The following is a 20,149-nucleotide window of genomic DNA, read 5'->3' as shown; positions in this document are numbered from 1 at the left end:
AATATCTACTTCGTAAGAAAGGTCTATCGACGTGATGCAATGTCAGCAAAATTTGTAAGTAAGTAAATGTATTGTGAAATTACATCAACCTTTCATAGCACTGATATATACACCAGAACGGAAAAACAGAAAATTGACAACATAAACATGGGACAAGCACTGTAAAGATCGAAACAAGCTGCTGTTGAAGAAACTGGTCGAGTGATCGGCCCTTTCTCATGAGGAAAAAAAATTAATGGGAATTTTTTAATTGTCCCCATGAATTTCCTATATATTATATAGGAAATTCATGGGGACAATTAAAAAATTCCCAGATAACATAAACGTGTATGTATTGTTTGTTATCTTTTTGTATTAATCGTTGAGTTGTATTAACAAATATTCCATTTAAAAAAAAAAACACACGATGTGAAGAAGGGCATATATACAAGGGAACAATTATGATGTCAGGAATATGTCATAGATTATCAGAACTTGTGTCCCCGACCTTTTCCAGGGTCGCCTTGTACATCCGTGTGTCAAACATAAAAATGGTGCCCGGATGATATCTCATTGCAGCAATTAGTCCTTACATAACAATTATTGGTTTTGAGTAATCATGTCAATATTTTTTTGTTTAGAATCCATTTTCCTATTTTCACCAAACTGTAGGCGTCCCATTCAACTAGAAGAAATTGGGAGAGCGATCGGGACGACGTATAGCCTACATGAATCGGATAAAATCCTGGACTTGATCAAGAAAAAGAAAAACTGACTTACTGATCGCTATGTATCTCTTATCTGCGTAATGTAACTTTATATTATTAAAAAGTGACGTTTTTATGGCATTCAACACATGTGCTTTATCGAGTACTACTACAGGGACATTTTCCGGATTATATTGACCTTATTTCTGTTCAAATTTAGAAACACCTTCAAACTTCCGGTTACAGATATGAAAATGGGAAAAATATGTTAACGTTTGATCAGAGTTCATTTTATATGGATGCTGTCATTTACGATGCCTGGTGGACGTCGGATACTATCCAGGATACAGTCATCTTCTTTTTCCAATAATACACACAAAACTGGGAACGGAAGGTAATCACTAAATTAATTAATTATTCTCGCGCGTCAACGTTGTCACTCCTCATTGGTTCCGTTAGTTTGACATTAAATCCATTGATTGATAAGGCCTAGGCATCTATAAATAATTTATCGATGTCCGGTTCTGATCTGCCAGTAAAAACATAATTAGTTCATGGTAACGAGAAATACATCTAGTGGATTCCATGGATAACTGTGTACAAATGACTATGTTGGCTTTGAAATGTGAATATTGTTTCATGATAAGGAAATTGAAACATCTCCATTTAATTATATCTTATTGATATTATATCATATACGTTCGCATGCAAGAATTGTACTACAATATGTAATGTTGTTTATTTATAAATGGATCAAATATCTGAGGAAATATCACCTAGTACAGGAAAGTATATTACATACAATGTATTTCTAAACATGTTTACATGATTATAAATACATGTATAATTGGTTGTCCATACTGTTGTAAAAGATGTGGATTAGGTAGGTTGCCTTACAAGCGTCAGCTGTAGGGAATTTCTCTTTAGCTCAGCGGTAGAGCATCAGGCTGGAGAGCCAAGGGTTGCGGGTTTGAGCCCCAGCGACGTGGCACTATCTTTATCACTATTCCTTGTCCTATTACAAATTGGTGCCGTTGACCCTCCTCGTTCAAGGTAGGAGAACCCTTGGTGGGGAGTCAAAGAACCTGGATTGGTGTTTGAAAAAAGGGGTGAATAGTGTAAAAGATGTGGATTAATTAGGTTGCCTTACAAGCGTCAGCTGTAGGAAATTTCCCTTTAGTTCAGCGGTAGAGCATCGGGCTGGAGAGCCAAGGGTCGCGGGTTCAAGCCCCAGCAACGGCACTAACTTTATCACTATTCCTTGTCCTATTACACTGTACGTTAACACTGCAGTATTGTATCTGGTCAGTATTACAACTAGTATATGCCTTTATAACAACCACAGACCCTTTATCTCAATGCAAAGTTTCAATAGAAAAGACTAAGATTATATAAAACCTGAATCTGTAATATATATTTTAATGCCCTTTCAATTTTGTTTCAGTAGTATTGAGGAAAGAGATACCAACATGATCCCCTTAGCCTCTATGGTGGTGCTGCCTAAACATTCACATCTACCAGAGATCCCAGGAGACAGCAACATCTCCTTTGAGGCCATGCTGTACATGTTTGGAGTGATTGTCATGGGACTACAGTACATTAACCTGTACAAGACTGTCTGGTGGCTTCCCCATAGCCATGCAAATTATGCTCTTGTAAGTTAAGATCTTAAGTTATTACATAATACTATGTCCCTAAAAAATAACCATAGACTCACCACTTCTTCCTATAATGAGTAGTACTGATCATCATCAACAGTGAATTTAGAATTTTGGAACTTGCGTTAAACGTAACAGATATAGACATGACATTGTGGAATATATATATATGTTCAATCAAGTCCCTCATTAAATTGTATGTTTCCCCTAATGGAGAAAGAAATGTCACTATTCCTAAAACAATAGTTGCGGGATAGAATGGAGAATTATTCTTCCTGCAATAACATAATTTATAAAGTATTGGATATTAAACACACTAGTAAACAGAACCTATATTGTCTTTAAATTCCATATATATTATGTATACAATCTATGTTGTTTCAGAACTTCTATCTGATTGACCCATACCTGGTGCTGTTTTTGTGTGCCCTTATGAGTAGGAGACTGGTTTGGTGTTTTGTTCAAGAGGTACATACATTTGATCATAGACTTAGTATGTAATATGATGTTACCAGAAAAGCTGAAAAATGACTTAAATATTCCTTCAAATATTATGCTAAATTATTGGTATTCATAAGTTTTGTTTATTTGATGGTTAAAAAAATATGTAATAATTATAAAAACTATTAATATTAAAATTACCTGGGTATATGAACATGTGCTGCTTAGATTGAGTCATTTTGAAATTCTGTGTATCTGTGATGACAATAGAGAGGAACTGTATTTTCTATTTCAGGTTTTTGGACCGAGGTCCAGTAAAAGTATTTTATTTTGGTTGGTGCAGTTAATGAAGATTCTCCTGATATTCGTTGTGACCGTTTTTCTGATATATACAGCCTATAATGTCATAGTGAAGCATTCACTTTTCTACTGTCTTTTTCTTTGTTGTCCGTAAGTATTTCTCTTCATCCTTTTTTGCAAACAAAAGTGAACTAAGGAGATAAAGAGACAATGCTCCGCTGACATAATATTTTAATTTGATAATATTTTATATGATTTTGAAATTGAGAGGTGTTTTTTTTACAGTTGCTTGTCATTTCCAACGGATTCTAGGTTTTTTTAGCCTGCCGTCGTCAGATTTTGGGCTGTTCAAATAGTCAAATGGTCTTAAGATTGTCTGCTCTTTGTCCTTAAATAGCTGTTCTGGCTATTTCACAAGGAGTACTGAACAAGTTTTTCTCACATATGTAGGCTCCCCTTGGTCCTTTGTTGTGCATGCTTCCTGATCATTTAATTAATAGAACAAGATAACAGCTAATCAGTCATCTTTGACAGTTCACGTTTGTTTATGCAATTTTCAAGAAGTACTTGAGAGATCTTTCTTAAAGCTCATATGTAGATCCCCGCAAATCCTTAGTACAATGTAGTGCATGTTTTGTTTTGATATTGATCAAAACAACAAGATGGCAGCAAGACACAGCCGTCTTTGACATTGCGGGTTCAAGTTTATGATCTTCCTGACTTTTACATGGAAAGCACTGGAGAGATTCACTTTCAGCTGGATTTGAAAAAAATGGCTACCAGGCAGACGTTTGAATTCAGCTGTTGGAGTTTGTTATCACTATTTCTCACAAATATATAACAGATCTTTTGCGAATGTCAGAATTAGGTTCTTCTTGGTTTTTTTATTTTTTATGTTTCATTTTGTGCTTCAAACTGCTGATCAGTTAGTAGAATAATACAACTGCCAAAAGGAATCAATAATCTTGCTGGGTCCATTTTTCACACATTACTTTACTATGTAGATATAATAGTAAACAACATATATATAGTAGCTTACACATCATGTATCAGGATTTTTGAATCCTATCTGAAGACAAAATGCATCAAAACAATTGTACAATTCCAATTTTTATGTCAGCAATATGATCTAAATGTAACATATTTCGTTTTTCCTTTATAATATGAAGATTTAGTGTTAAAATGCTTGATTTCATATATATTTTATTCATGTATAACCCTTGCTTTTTTACAGAATTGTAACTTATGTGTTGTTGTTTGGACCCTCCGTTAAACCCTTGTATCATAAGACCTTGGTATGGCCAGTTCCTGTTCAGGACAAAACCAGCTCGGCCAAATATAAGGGGCGGGAAATCATGGAGGCAGAAGCAATACTTACACATAGCTGTGTTCTCACACCAGACATCATCAGATCAGAGGTCGATACCTTCAAAAATGACTTCAATGGTCGGATTAAACAAGTTTTATTTAACTCATTATTAACAGCCTACTACATGACGTTTGTGCCCCTCTGTTTTGCCCAGGTAAGGAATATGATGAATACTGTGTTAACATTATGCAACAATAACACAGTTCAAAACCTATAACTGTATAACACAATGTATTTGTAATACAATGTATTGCTGTTATGTTCTATTTAATCAATATTATCCTAATTTCATATACAGTTACCTGCACAATCCGTTACTGAACATGTTGATAGAGTTATTTAGCTTCACTCATTATCCCTGTGCCCATGTTTCTGAACGTAAACACTTCCATCACTTCTAGGGTTGGATGGCAAAGCAGTTTTTCTTTTCAAACATACCTTCATGATGTTAAAATATGTTTACAAATATTTAAAATGACAAAAGTGATTACTTTTCAATAATCCGGAGTCAGCTGTCAAGACCAAATTTGTTACTATCATTGATAAATTTCCCATGAAGAAAAAATATACACTACAGAAGAATTTCCTGCTGTTCTTGAAACATTTTCATATTCCATGCATTTGAATGTTTTATTGGATATAGATAAAATTATTAAGATTGTAAAAGTGTAGTCATTTACACATAACAATTATGAAATGATTTTTCTCTCATGCACATCTAATCTAATGGTTCGAATTACAGGAGGTTTACATTCTCATGCAAAATAGCCCTAATTTTCACCTAAATCAGAAAGTAAATTCCTGAAACATAGATTGTTCCCTGTATAGTAGGTACAGCTCTTTAGATCAAAATTTCATGTAACTGTAAACAGACATTAACATTGCACTGACATTTGATTTGGACCTACTTCTACAATTATGTACACACAAATTTAGTTACGATGAAGTTTTCTTGTACACCACCTATTTACAGTGTAATCTAATGCTTTTTAAAACTAACCTTCTGTTAGCATGTCCAAAACCATTGTGACACCTGCTGGGTAAGTGACTATATATGTGTTGTGACTGTTGCACCTTAGCTGTTATTATTTCCTTTGCTGTTGTAAATGTGTTAAACTCTGATTGTAAATGTGTTAAATTCTGATTGTAATTGTGTTAGACTCTGTTAGTAAATGTGTAAGGCTCGGTTTGTTTATAAGTCTTTGTCAATTTTGTATTTTCTTTTAATTAGTTGAGGTATATATATGTGTGTTGTAATAATAGGGCTGTATTTGTTTATTTTATGATGTTATATAAATATAATTTGAAGACAGCATGTAATGCATTTTATACATACATTACATACTGTACATGTAACCCTAGGGGTCTAATTCTTTACCTACATTACATACTGTAAATGTAACCCGAGGGGTCTAATTCTACCCCTACATTACATACTGGACATGTAACCCTAGGGGGCTTATTCTACATCTAAGTTACATACTGTACCTGTAACCCTAGGAGTCTAATTCTACACATACATAACATACTGTACATGTAACACTAGGGGTCTAATTCTACCCCTAAGTTACATATTGTACATGTAACCCTAGGGGACTAATTCTACACCTAAGATACATACTGTACATGTAGCCCTAGGGGTCTAATTCTCCACCTAAGTTACATACTATACATGTAACCCTAGGTGTCTAATTATACACCTAAGTTACATAGAGTACATGTAACCCTAGGGTTCTAATTCTAGACCTACATTACATACTGGTTTATAAGTCTTTGTCAATTTTGTATTTTCTTTTAATTAGTTGAGGTAAATATATGTGTGTTGTAATAATAGGGCTGTATTTGTTTATGTTATGATTTTATATAAATATAATTTGAAGATAGCATGTAATGCATTTTATACATATATTACATACTGTACATGTTACCCTAGGGTTCTAATTTTATACCTACATTACATACTGGACATGTAACCCTAGGGGACTAATTCTACACCTAAGTTACATAGCGTACATGTAACCCTAGGGGGCTAATTCTACACATACATTAAATACTGTACATGTAACCCTGGGGGTCTAATTCTGCACCTAAGATACATACTGTACATGTAACACTAGGGGTCTAATTCTACCCCTACATTACATACTGGTTTATAAGTCTTTGTCAATTTTGTATTTTCTTTTAATTAGTTGAGGTAAATATATGTGTGTTGTAATAATAGGGCTGTATTTGTTTATGTTATGATTTTATATAAATATAATTTAAAGACAGCATGCAATGCATTTTATACATATATTACATACTGTACATGTACCCCTAGGGGTCTAATTCTACCCCTACATTACATACTGGTTTATAAGTCTTTGTCAATTTTGTATTTTCTTTTAATTAGTTGAGGTAAATATATGTGTGTTGTAATAATAGGGCTGTATTTGTTTATTTTATGATGTTATATAAATATAATTTAAAGACAGCATGCAATGCATTTTATACATATATTACATACTGTACATGTTACCCTAGGGGTCTAATTCTACCCCTAAGTTACATATTGTACATGTAACCCTAGTGGTCTAATTCTACACCTACGTTACATACTGTACATGTTACCCTAGGGTTCTAATTCTAGACCTACATTACATACTGGACATGTAACCCTAGGGGGCTAATTCTACACATACATTAAATACTGTACATGTAACCCTACGAGTCTACTTCTACACCTAAGTTACAGACTGTACATGTAACCCTATGGGTCTAATTATACACCTAAGTTACATAGCGTACATGTAACCCTAGGTGTCTAATTATACACCTAAGTTACATAGAGTACATGTAACCCTAGGAGTCTAATTCTACACCTACGTTACATACTGTACATGTACCCCTAGGGGTCTAATTCTATACATAAGTTACATACTGTACGTGTAACCCTAGGGGTCTAAATCGACACCTACATTACATACTGGACATGTAACCCTAGGGGACTAATTCTACACCTAAGTTACATAGTGTACATGTAACCCTAGGGGGCTTATTCTACACCTAAGTTACATACTGTACATGTAACCCTAGGAGTCTAATTCTACACCTAAGTTACATAATGTACATGTAACCCTAGGGGTCTAATTCTACACATACATTACATACTGTACATGTAACCCTAGGGTTCTAATTCTATACCTACATTACATACTGTACATGTAACCCTAGGGGTCTAATTCTACACCTACATTACATACTGTACATGTAACCCTAGGGGTCTAATTCTACACCTACATTACATACTGTACATGTAACCCTAGGGGTCTAATTCTACACCTACATTACATACTGTACATGTAACCCTAGGGGTCTAATTCTACACCTACATTACATACTGTACATGTAACCCTAGGGGTCTAATTCTACACCTACATTACATACTGTACATGTAACCCTAGGGGTCTAATTCTACACCTACATTACATACTGTACATGTAACCCTAGGGGTCTAATTCTACACCTACATTACATACTGTACATGTAACCCTAGGGGTCTAATTCTACACCTACATTACATACTGTACATGTAACCCTAGGGGTCTAATTCTACACCTACATTACATACTGTACATGTAACCCTAGGGGTCTAATTCTACACCTACATTACATACTGTACATGTAACCCTAGGGGTCTAATTCTACACCTACATTACATACTGTACATGTAACCCTAGGGGTCTAATTCTACACCTACATTACATACTGTACATGTAACCCTAGGGGTCTAATTCTACACCTACATTACATACTGTACATGTAACCCTAGGGGTCTAATTCTACACCTACATTACATACTGTACATGTAACCCTAGGGGTCTAATTCTACACCTACATTACATACTGTACATGTAACCCTAGGGGTCTAATTCTACACCTACATTACATACTGTACATGTAACCCTAGGGGTCTAATTCTACACCTACATTACATACTGTACATGTAACCCTAGGGGTCTAATTCTACACCTACATTACATACTGTACATGTAACCCTAGGGGTCTAATTCTACACCTACATTACATACTGTACATGTAACCCTAGGGGTCTAATTCTACACCTACATTACATACTGTACATGTAACCCTAGGGGTCTAATTCTACACCTACATTACATACTGTACATGTAACCCTAGGGGTCTAATTCTACACCTACATTACATACTGTACATGTAACCCTAGGGGTCTAATTCTACACCTACATTACATACTGTACATGTAACCCTAGGGGTCTAATTCTACACCTACATTACATACTGTACATGTAACCCTAGGGGTCTAATTCTACACCTACATTACATACTGTACATGTAACCCTAGGGGTCTAATTCTACACCTACATTACATACTGTACATGTAACCCTAGGGGTCTAATTCTACACCTACATTACATACTGTACATGTAACCCTAGGGGTCTAATTCTACACCTACATTACATACTGTACATGTAACCCTAGGGGTCTAATTCTACACCTACATTACATACTGTACATGTAACCCTAGGGGTCTAATTCTACACCTACATTACATACTGTACATGTAACCCTAGGGGTCTAATTCTACACCTACATTACATACTGTACATGTAACCCTAGGGGTCTAATTCTACACCTACATTACATACTGTACATGTAACCCTAGGGGTCTAATTCTACACCTACATTACATACTGTACATGTAACCCTAGGGGTCTAATTCTACACCTACATTACATACTGTACATGTAACCCTAGGGGTCTAATTCTACACCTACATTACATACTGTACATGTAACCCTAGGGGTCTAATTCTACACCTACATTACATACTGTACATGTAACCCTAGGGGTCTAATTCTATACCTACATTACATACTGTACATGTAACCCTAGGGGTCTAATTCTACACCTACATTACATACTGTACATGTAACCCTAGGGGTCTAATTCTACACCTACATTACATACTGTACATGTAACCCTAGGGGTCTAATTCTACACCTACATTACATACTGTACATGTAACCCTAGGGGTCTAATTCTACACCTACATTACATACTGTACATGTAACCCTAGGGGTCTAATTCTACACCTACATTACATACTGTACATGTAACCCTAGGGGTCTAATTCTACACCTACATTACATACTGTACATGTAACCCTAGGGGTCTAATTCTACACCTACATTACATACTGTACATGTAACCCTAGGGGTCTAATTCTACACCTACATTACATACTGTACATGTAACCCTAGGGGTCTAATTCTACACCTACATTACATACTGTACATGTAACCCTAGGGGTCTAATTCTACACCTACATTACATACTGTACATGTAACCCTAGGGGTCTAATTCTACACCTACATTACATACTGTACATGTAACCCTAGGGGTCTAATTCTACACCTACATTACATACTGTACATGTAACCCTAGGGGTCTAATTCTACACCTACATTACATACTGTACATGTAACCCTAGGGGTCTAATTCTACACCTACATTACATACTGTACATGTAACCCTAGGGGTCTAATTCTACACCTACATTACATACTGTACATGTAACCCTAGGGGTCTAATTCTACACATACATTACATACTGTACATGTAACCCTAGGGGTCTAATTCTACACATACATTACATACTGTACATGTTACCCTAGTGGTCTAATTCTACACCTACATTACATAATGTACATGTAACCCTAGGGGTCTAATTCTACACCTAAGTTACATACTGTACATGTAACCCTAGGGGAGTAATTCTACACCTACATTACATAATGGACATTTAACCCTAGGGGTCTAATTCTACACTTACATTACATACTGTACATGTAACCCTGGGGGTCTAATTCTACACCTAAGATACATACTGTACATGTAACCCTAGTGGTCTAATTCTACACCTACATTACATAATGTCCATGTAACCCTAGGGGTCTAATTCTTCACATACATTACATACTGTACATGTAACCCTAGGTGTCTAATTCTACACCTACATTACATAATGGACATTTAACCCTAGGGGTCTAATTCTACGCCTAAGTTACATACTGTACATGTAACCCTGGGGGTCTAATTCTACACCTAAGATACATACTGTACATGTACCCCTAGGGGTCTAATTCTACACATACTGTACATGTAACCCTAGGGGCCTAATTCTACACATACATTACATACTGTTCATGTAACCCTAGGGGTCTAATTCTACACCTACATTACATAATGTCCATGTAACCCTAGGGGTCTAATTCTAGACCTACATTACAGACTGTACATGTAACCCTAGGGGTGTAATTCTACACATACATTACATGCTGTCCATGTACACCTAGGGGTCTAATTCTACACCTGAGTTACATACTGTACATGTAACCCTGGGGGTCTAATTCTACACCTAAGATACATACTGTACATGTAACCCTAGGTGTCTAATTCTACACCTACATTACATAATGTCCATGTAACCCTAGGGGTCTAATTATACACCTAAGTTACATACTGTACGTGTAACCCTAGGGGTCTAATTCTAGACCTACATTACAGACTGTACATGTAACCCTAGGGGTCTAATTCTACACCTAAGTTACACACTTTGACTCCATATATAGATATCTATTCCAGACAGATTTAGTTACTCACAATTTCATTTTAAGTTTTTCTAGTTTGCTTCAATTGCAAGGGAAAAAAATCCTTCACATTATACTCCAGGCCTGGACAGTGAATGTAATCCGAGTTCATGTATTCTAGGTAGTCCATCAAACTCTATTACAAATATTGTTTGTTTGAAGCAAATCAATTCAGCCATAAGAAAGATTCCTTTATTTTCTGAGATAAGTGTTAAGTGGTAAATCAAGAAATCAATGCAGATTTAAGTCTGTGGTGATATCATGCCTGTTTTTTTTAATGTCTGTAGAAACAGACATTTTATGATGTGGTCTCTCATGTGTTAACTTTTTCATGTTTCCACATGGAAATTTCACCGAGATTTTGATGAACCTTCTCATCATCTACAACATATTAGGGAAGACTAAGGTAAAGTACGACGTTGAGCAAAATCTGTTCCATAGCTTTGTGTTTTTAAAAGGTGATGAAATACGATATAAAAGAAGGTTATCAATATATATACATTATTCATAAAATCTGCTTGTTTTGTCTTGATTGTTAAAGAGTTCAATAATTGATATCATAAGTTCATTGATTTTATGTCTTTTCTGTTCTCTTTTATTGATTGGATGTTTTATTTTAATTCAGCACAGTGCTGTTATTTCCATGGTTTTTATTGTGAAAGTTCTTCTTTGTGAAGTTATATATTTGTTGTCCATTTTTCTTTTTTCTGATATAATGTACTGTGTGGCTGAAGGCAAAATCAGTCTTTACATTTTCTAGAAAGTCCAGTGGTTAGACACTATAGAAACTTCCTTGTAACGTAGGTATAGATTGAATTTTAGCAGTAATGTGCATGCAATTTGTTTTGGTACTGATGCTGTCTTTTGATTGGTGATACAAATAAAGAGTGAGATCTGTTACTGTCTTGTATTGGGGAATAAAATATACTTTAGGTCACTATTACTAAAAATATATTTCTTTGTCCAGATCCTACCTCCAAAATACTGTAGAATTATTTATTTTCGTAGGGTTAAAATTTCATGGTTTTCATATACTAGCCTGTTTCAAGGACATTATATTTCACTGATTTTGGATTTTCTCCTATCTATATCTATATCATACCAAATTTATGTTTTCGTGGAGATTTGATTTCATTGATTTTTGTTATCCACAAAATAAATGAAATTAAATGTCCTATGAAAATTTATGATTTTACAGTAATAGATTGTACTTAGCTTGTGTTTTGTATATGGGTTGACATAGGAAAGTTTTGGCCTGGTCAATCAACAGTCCAAGGTCACTCTTACTGAAAATTATAATTTTATTCCATTCTAACTTCGAAGCAAATTAATTTACAAGCCTCAAATTTGGTAGGTTTATTGTCCCAGAGGAAATGAAAAATCCTAATCAATTTGGTTGTGGTTTGTCAAAGATCAAGGGCACTGTTACTTAAATAGGATTTTCTAGAATCTAACTTTAATCTAAAATTATTTATGTGGCAAAAATAGATAACAAAATAATGATTGCCTGTTTTTCATTGTTGGTTTAGATGGGTGGTGGGTGATGCCCTGGCATGCAAGTATCTTGTTTTTTAGCACTCCAGTCCGATAATTTTTAAAACAATTTGGTATAATTTTGAGTTGTGAAGTTTTTTCAGTCAAAATATGTGTGTCTACACAAGTTCATATATGTTGTCAGTCATCTCAAGTTAGATATCCTGTCAATTATGATTTAGATGTCTTGTTTTTTCCTCAGAACAAAAGACATATGTTCTCTTTCTGAGTAATCTCTAGAGACAGTATTGTCCATAGAATCACTATCACAATGCTTGTTTTGTATTGTCATGCTTTGTGATGTCAATTAACATTTCAAAAGGATCCGATCACTTGGAAGAGTTGTAACCAAAAGGGGTTATAGAAATCAGTATACAAGTGGCAGGCCTGTATATAACAAAAGCACGGAGGAAATTTGTATACCTATTTTATACATTTTACCTTGTCTAGAGTGCACAAGAAATGATCTTACATGTACATGTTCCTTGTGTGATGCAAACCACAGAAGGAATTAGTAAACAGGTTATCTCTTGTATGTTGCACAGGAAACCAGTATATAGGTTATAACATGGATGTTACGGAACAGAAAGAAACCAGTATATAGGTTACAACATGGATGTTACGGAACAGAAAAAAACCAGTATATAGGTTATAACATGGATGTTAGGGAACAGAAAGAAACCAGTATATAAGTGGCTTTCTTGTATGTCATTGATGAACCCAGTAATCATGTTGGGCCTTGTATGTTACAGAATACGCTATACTATGACACATGGTGGGTAGGACAACATGTGTGTATGACATGGCTCAGTGTCTTCCTCATGCTGATAGTACACTTCCTTCCCCCCAAATACCTGGACCTCCTTCATAAATCTGCTCTACACCTAGGACGCTGGCAGAAAGTCGAAGGCAGACATGCACATGTTCCTTACAATGCGTAAGTATTTTCATCAGGAGATTATCCTAAGTATCAACCCTTCCTTCCATCAGAGTTTTTTTTAAAGGAATGTCGTTTTGGATATTGGCTTAAATTGTTTTAAAACTGCTAAGGGCTACAATGGCTTATAGAGTCTCTCCTGAGGTTAAGATTTTTGAAGTTAAGCACAAGGCTTCGCTGTGGCTTTGTAGTACCAAATAAAACCCTTCAAAACCCCTTTTACTGGTAACGCTTGAGTATGTTGTGATTAAGTCCCCCCTACTTATATTTAATTCCTCTTAACTTTACTCTTACTGACGTTAGTTCTACACCTCTGAAGTTTGTAGTACTTTGTTACAGAAATAAATTGGTTTTCAATACTTTGTAACAGTTTACTTTGTTTTATTAATACATTGTTACAGTTCAATTTTATGTTATTAAATTACACAAACTCTTACTTTAACAATACTTTGTAATAGAGTAATAGATTGCTTATCAATACTTTTTACTTTTTAAGTTATGCATTATAATATCAAAATTTTGTTACAGTTATACTTCGTTTGATTAATACATTGTAACAGTAATACATTGTTTTATCAATTTTTTATTACATAATATGTCTCATACTTTGTCTCAGTGCCTTGCCATGGGGTTGCTTTATTTGTTACAGGTGGTCAGAGCTGACAGTTTGGCCACAAGGAGCTCTTGTGAAACATGTGCGTGGTTTATTCAAGGCTGAAGGAATAAATGTAACTGCAGAACCAGGAAACACAATGCATGGTAGATTTTATGTAAGTATTGGACATACAAACAGAGCTGACGATACAGATAACGATTTAGTAGTCTTTTCTGTTTGTGGACAGTATGATGACTATTACAAATCTTATCGCTGTATAACAGTCACAGTTACAATATACAGTAAATATCTGACTCAAGTTTGTATGTACAGACCTACAGTGTAGAAGTTGTGTAATGTAGCATGATTTACCTAGTATCCAAATTTTACTGAGTAATCATGTTTAACAGATGTACAGGTATTGCTACAAAGGGATAATATTTAGTTGATGTAACACTACAGAGTAATCACATTTGACTGATAATACATTATGAGGTAATCATACGTAAATTATATAACTTTTGTACTTTTTCTCATGGTTTTTTTTTTATAAACATAAGACAAACTGTGATACACAGCTGATTGCACCTAAAATTTTGGTAATGGATTAAGTGTACCAAAAATGAATTATATTGCACCATACAACTATTTCGTTCAGCATGTACCAATATTAACAATTGTTTATGTTTTTAATTTCAGTTTTTATTCCACCAGCCAATGCGTGTGGTGAACTGGTTACTGGTGCTTACCTGGCTTCTGGTCGGATACCAGTTCTTCTGTCTCATACAGAGTACGGAGTGGAACCACATAGTCTCCATAGCTCTTGTTCTCTTTTGTAATTATTACACCTTATTCAAGCTTCTGCGGGACAGAATCATACTCTCTAAAACATATCGCGAGGAGAATAGTTCGGAACAGTTTTAACATTTATCATGTTTATTTATGTCTATGGACAATGGTTATGTTATGGATCCTTCACCACACATGGATCTACATCGTCTGGCTGAAGAATATGCAAGTCCAGCCGACTGGATCTTAGTGCTAATCATCAATCATCCATACAAAAATGAAATGTTGATTTTAACTGTCCATATTTGTATTTTTTTTTTAAAGTGAAGTCCATGTATTTTCATTTCAAACAACTGTTTGAAATAAGACGTTTTATTTACGAAACCAAAAGGTACAGCACACTTAAGATCAACATCTAAAGGGTTTTCTTTCAGAAAATAAATGTACCTACCAAGAAATCCATGATTGTATTTTGATACCCTGTAATTACACAAATGTAAAATTATTAGGCTCAATATTTCAAAGTGATCAGACAATGAAGATAATTTATCCCTGACATAACACAAGGCTTTTAAGGACAAGGTGCACGTGACGCCTCGTGAGAGATTTAGGCTGGAACTAAACTTTTGATAAAAAACATTATTTACTCAGACCAGAACGTCTGTAATCATTGTGTTGTGGTGAAATAAGAAACTATTCAAACATTTCCCCAAATATTCAATTGATCAAAATCGTCAAATTATTATTTCTCATGAATATTGCCAAACAGACATAAATCAACTAGTTTCATTCTACTTCAATATGAAATAGCTTTCTAGTGTTATATATAGCTGTATTGCTGCATGTCCAGTTTACCAAAAACACTTTGCAGAAATAATATACATAACGCATGTATACCAGGTAGTTATTACATGTGAACAGTTAACTATAAATGATTTTCCTTTTGTTCTTTATATATATTGTTCTCCAAACAATTCCAAAATATTTGAGCGGCTGGTGTCGCGCATCGGGGAAAGTTCGTAGTCTACCAGTGGCTGTTTGCAACTTTTTGAACATGGCACCCAGTTTGTGAATAAGATATTTCTTGACGATGCTAGGACAAGTACAAATTTTATTATCTTTTTATTTTATTTCAAATGGAGATGCAGGGTCAGCAGCCCGGTGCCTCATGAAGGTTTTATATTTAGCATCATTTTTCAATTTTTTGTCATCGGTAAACTAAAGGCGATCTCCCAAACATTTGTGCCAGATGACTTACCTTAAGGTGTTCAATTTATCAAAGATAATTTGGGATTATATAGGACTTGGACAGTTTTTCTTTGGTCATTTTCATCTCGTCACTGCTTGACAAACCCATGCTAAGTATTACAGTATATACATGTATAGGGAAACAGTTGGGCTTAAATGTAGTTACTGAATTAAATGGTAGTGAAGGGACCATTGGATGGGCTGATCATGTGTTCAATTTATGCTGTGCAGTATTGACAAGTTAACTCATTCACCCCTGAAGACACATTTGAATTCTTTCAATTCAAAGGTTGGAATAGTTCATTATGAAATTTCAGGGGTGAAAATGTTATGGTAATGTATCAGATAGTTGGAATTGTGCTTGTGTGATGTGAAAAGCACACATTTTATAAAGGGACGTGTATGACTGATTCATTTTTATCCAATTATTTCTAAGAGAAATGAATTTAAAATGGGAAGAACTTTTATGATCATAAGAAAACACCTTCACCTGGTACAATATTACTGTTTGACAAACAAGGTATATGAATTAATATAAACATTAAGAACAACAGGACATGGATACATTAAGTTGATTCTTTACATTAACATAAATATAATTGTTTTTGTTGGGTCTATTTACTCGCGTTATACACGGTTATACGTGCTGAGCATGCCAGTAAGACAAAAGTCTATATTTTATGTTGTAATAAAGCCATTTTGCCACATTTCTGTCCTGTGTGATGATTTGTTACGCTGCAGGTACATTATTTGTGTGTCACTCCATCAGCGTTTAGTTCTTAATGACACTCACAGGTCTAAATCAACCAGAGGTCCTAGTATCTTGGAAACATAAAATTGTGACCTGGTTTCGGCTACAACAGTCTTAACTGCACAATATCACGAAATTTTGATAAGTGTAAATTATACACTATTACCACGGAATTAGATTATCTAAGTCCGTGCTATTACCTGCACGTATCGCTTGATTAACCATACAAACAAGTTGTTTGTGTCTGTTAGACAGAGGTAAATACTTAATTGCAGTTAACATGGAGCGTACATTTAAATGCAATGGTAAAAATGTAATGTATGTTTTCATTGTGAGATTCCATGTATGCGAGTAAATTCAACTTTGATATGTCCGCTAAATCCGATAGTGTTTAATGCAATATAACATATCAGAATGTTAAATCATGAGTATTTGAAGTTGTGATGTTAGTAAGTTTCCACGATGAAAGTACGGCTAACTTTTTACTGTAGCTGTCCGTCGGACTGAACACACATGTACATACCAAATCATCCATGATCATGATTAGATACGGCATATATGTAATAATAATAATATACAGCATTTATATAGCGCCCTATATACTCTAAGGCGCTTTACAACATATGGATAATAGTAATGGTTATAATTGTGAAAACAAACAACAAAGGCTTACAATCACTTTCATACATTTAACAAGCAATGTGCACATAATTGAACAAATAAAAGGGTGGTATTTACATGACGTCTTTGCAAAGATTCTAAAATGCAGACGTGAAGAGGTGAGTTTTTATGTCCCTCTTGAACTTGGCCAGGGTATTCGACTTCCTATAAATAGCAGATGGTAAGCTATTCCACAACGTAGCCGAAACCCTCCCAAAGCATCTGTTTCCGTAGGTCACAGTACGAGATTTGGGACACACAAAAAAGATTCTGACTCCGACCGCAGTGATCTTGACGGCTGATACAGGGTAACAAGTTCCTGTAGGGACTGAGGAGCTGTTCCATTCAGTGCTTTGTATGTGTATACCAGAATTTAATGCGACCTGTATCGTATAGACCCATGTACATGTAATCTGATTTAATTTTGTTTCAAAGTTTTTGTTACGGGTGTATAATTATACGAACTCTCACATGGATCATCATCATCATCATCAACAGATATTTATATTCCAACCATCATTATTTTGCCTTATGTTTGACTGTTAACATGTGATAAAGTATCTTACGTTATCAGATCGATGAAGCTAGATGAGGGATTGTCTCGTTGTTTAAAATACGAGAAAGGGGATTTGGACCTGTATTAGACAAACTACCATCATATACTGATTCTGTTCATAATGAATCGCAGGTCAAATAACACTTTCCTCGCCAGTGCTATCTAGAGTATGAAACGGATGGATTATATGAGTTTATACTCACTATCAGGTTACAGTATGTACCTAACGTGACAAGCTGTTCAATCGAAAAAATTGCATCAAAATTTTCACCAAATACAGGGATGATTGTTGTGCGACATTTTGCAATGAAAACCACAGGTATATATAGTATGCATCTATTTCATAAAGTTCATTTTTTTTAAATGTATGTCCTGCAGATTAACCAAATACCGTATTAAAATTCTCAAATATATACAAACGAGAAAAAGAAATCATTCATGTGCTAAAACTTGAATTGTACATCTGTTAGTGATTGAACGATGACATCCAACCAGAGACATATGATAGTATATACGTCTCTGATCCAACTTACCAAATCTCGAGATCGCCAGGTGTCGCCGAGAGAATGAACGAATGTATCTATTTCATTTGATCAGATCCTCTCTGTACTGCCTCCACATATTTACTGATGTATTCCACTGATTCGCTATCAACTGTCACAGTGCTTCTTTTGTGTTCCAATTTGTCAGTGCTATACAGCATTCATCCCAAAGACAAGTTTCTTCCATTGTCATGATGTTGATGACAATGTCCATTTTCTCTTTCATGACCTTGTTTCATACAAACTTCAGAACACCGTCTGCATTCTCTGGGAAACAGCTGTGGAAGGTGTGATATTGAACACTCGGTACTCTATAGAGATGCAGATAGCACATTGCACTTGCAGATTAGAATAGTTGTCTTCCTCATACTGTAGTTTATGATGACCATACTTTTCCAAGCTTGTTTGAAATTAAAGCCTTCTGTGTTGCTGCTTAAGTTTGCTGGAACCAAGGTTTGTGAAGCTGTTTAATAATAGCTCGATATTTGTCTCTTTTTTTTTTGAAATATCACATGATGACAATGAATTGTGTTGTCAAAAATTAACGTCTCAGAATCATGTAAAATGGACCAGTCATTCTCAACCTCTTTATTAAAATGGAAGTTTCTGTGCAGCAAATCAATTGAAAACCACTGAAAGCATGGCTTATACACATACATTGTTTAAGCTGTAACCAAATCAGTTGCACTTGGTCTAGATCTGTTTAGGCATTTGTGGAAAAAAACACATTTCTAATGTAAAAGTGTTGTTATTGATTCATTTAATTCTTTAAGTATACGTAGCAGTGTGAATCAACATATATATACATATTGCTTTTAGAAACAACTTTCTCATAATAGAGATACGCTTGACACGCGCTGCGATGAAGTCGCCACTTGTACACTGATGATATGGACTCACTAGAGAAATGTAAGAGTAACTTTGCGTAGTAGGTCGGATGGTTAAGCTGTACTACTTTCTATTTATTCTGTCCTAGCATCAGTGTGTTATCATTATCAACTAACATCGTTAGAAAGTTCTGTCCACTCGATGGCAGAATGGTAAGGTTTTATACGGAACCCAGATCATGTAGAGCACAGACTCGGTATGTCATGTTATTTTGGCTGTAACCATTCTCTTGGTCCAACCCATCACTATTAAATAAAGTAATTCAAATATAACTTATAGAGTGATCATATTTTTTATTTGAACACTTTTTATTCATGTCATAGTTCAAATCACAATACATCAGAACAAAATGTACACATCAAACAGGCAACTGAACATATGGTATCATTGTATGGTACCATTTTATCTGAATCCTAATTGTATATATGTACATAACACAAACAAGTTGGTGAACTATTTATGGTTGTTGCTTTCATTACCTATATAATAAAGGCATAAAGAAAGGAAATGGGGGGGGGGGGGGG

General features: G+C 34.9%; 1 protein-coding gene across 3 annotated transcripts; it reads left to right on the top strand.

Annotated features, from left to right (window-relative positions):
* Positions 1-901: 901 nt before the first annotated feature.
* On the top strand, positions 902-16,929 carry LOC110456407 (transmembrane protein 39A-like). Of its 3 annotated transcripts, none has more exons than XM_021507138.1 (9): positions 902-1,080; positions 2,134-2,341; positions 2,729-2,812; positions 3,081-3,235; positions 4,320-4,608; positions 5,465-5,494; positions 13,412-13,596; positions 14,246-14,366; positions 14,891-16,929. In XM_021507138.1, exons 1-9 carry the CDS (start codon positions 986-988, stop codon positions 15,113-15,115), a joined length of 1,392 nt encoding a protein of 463 aa, XP_021362813.1. In that variant the 5' UTR covers positions 902-985; the 3' UTR covers positions 15,116-16,929. The 3 variants fall into 3 exon arrangements, with proteins under 3 accessions (XP_021362813.1, XP_021362812.1, XP_021362814.1); XM_021507137.1 differs by having other exon boundaries at positions 2,131-2,341; XM_021507139.1 differs by lacking the exon at positions 5,465-5,494 and having other exon boundaries at positions 2,131-2,341.
* The last annotated feature ends 3,220 nt before the right edge of the window (positions 16,930-20,149 follow it).

Source organism: Mizuhopecten yessoensis, unplaced genomic scaffold (assembly GCF_002113885.1).
Source record: "Mizuhopecten yessoensis strain PY_sf001 unplaced genomic scaffold, ASM211388v2 scaffold8745, whole genome shotgun sequence".
Taxonomy (NCBI): domain Eukaryota; kingdom Metazoa; phylum Mollusca; class Bivalvia; order Pectinida; family Pectinidae; genus Mizuhopecten; species Mizuhopecten yessoensis.
The sequence above is the reverse complement of the archived record's forward strand: the minus strand, read 5'-3'. Positions and strand labels throughout refer to the sequence as shown.

What these genes read in the sequence shown, in the direction of transcription:
- LOC110456407 (XM_021507137.1), top strand. Translation starts at nt 986, where the DNA reads ATGCTGTCATTTACGATGCCTGGTGGACGTCGGATACTATCCAGGATA. An exon ending in ACCATTGTGACACCTGCTGG is followed by an intron (nt 5,495 to 13,411) that starts GTAAGTGACTAT and finishes TGTATGTTACAG; the next exon opens with AATACGCTATACTATGACAC. An exon ending in CAATGCATGGTAGATTTTAT is followed by an intron (nt 14,367 to 14,890) that starts GTAAGTATTGGA and finishes TTTTAATTTCAG; the next exon opens with TTTTTATTCCACCAGCCAAT.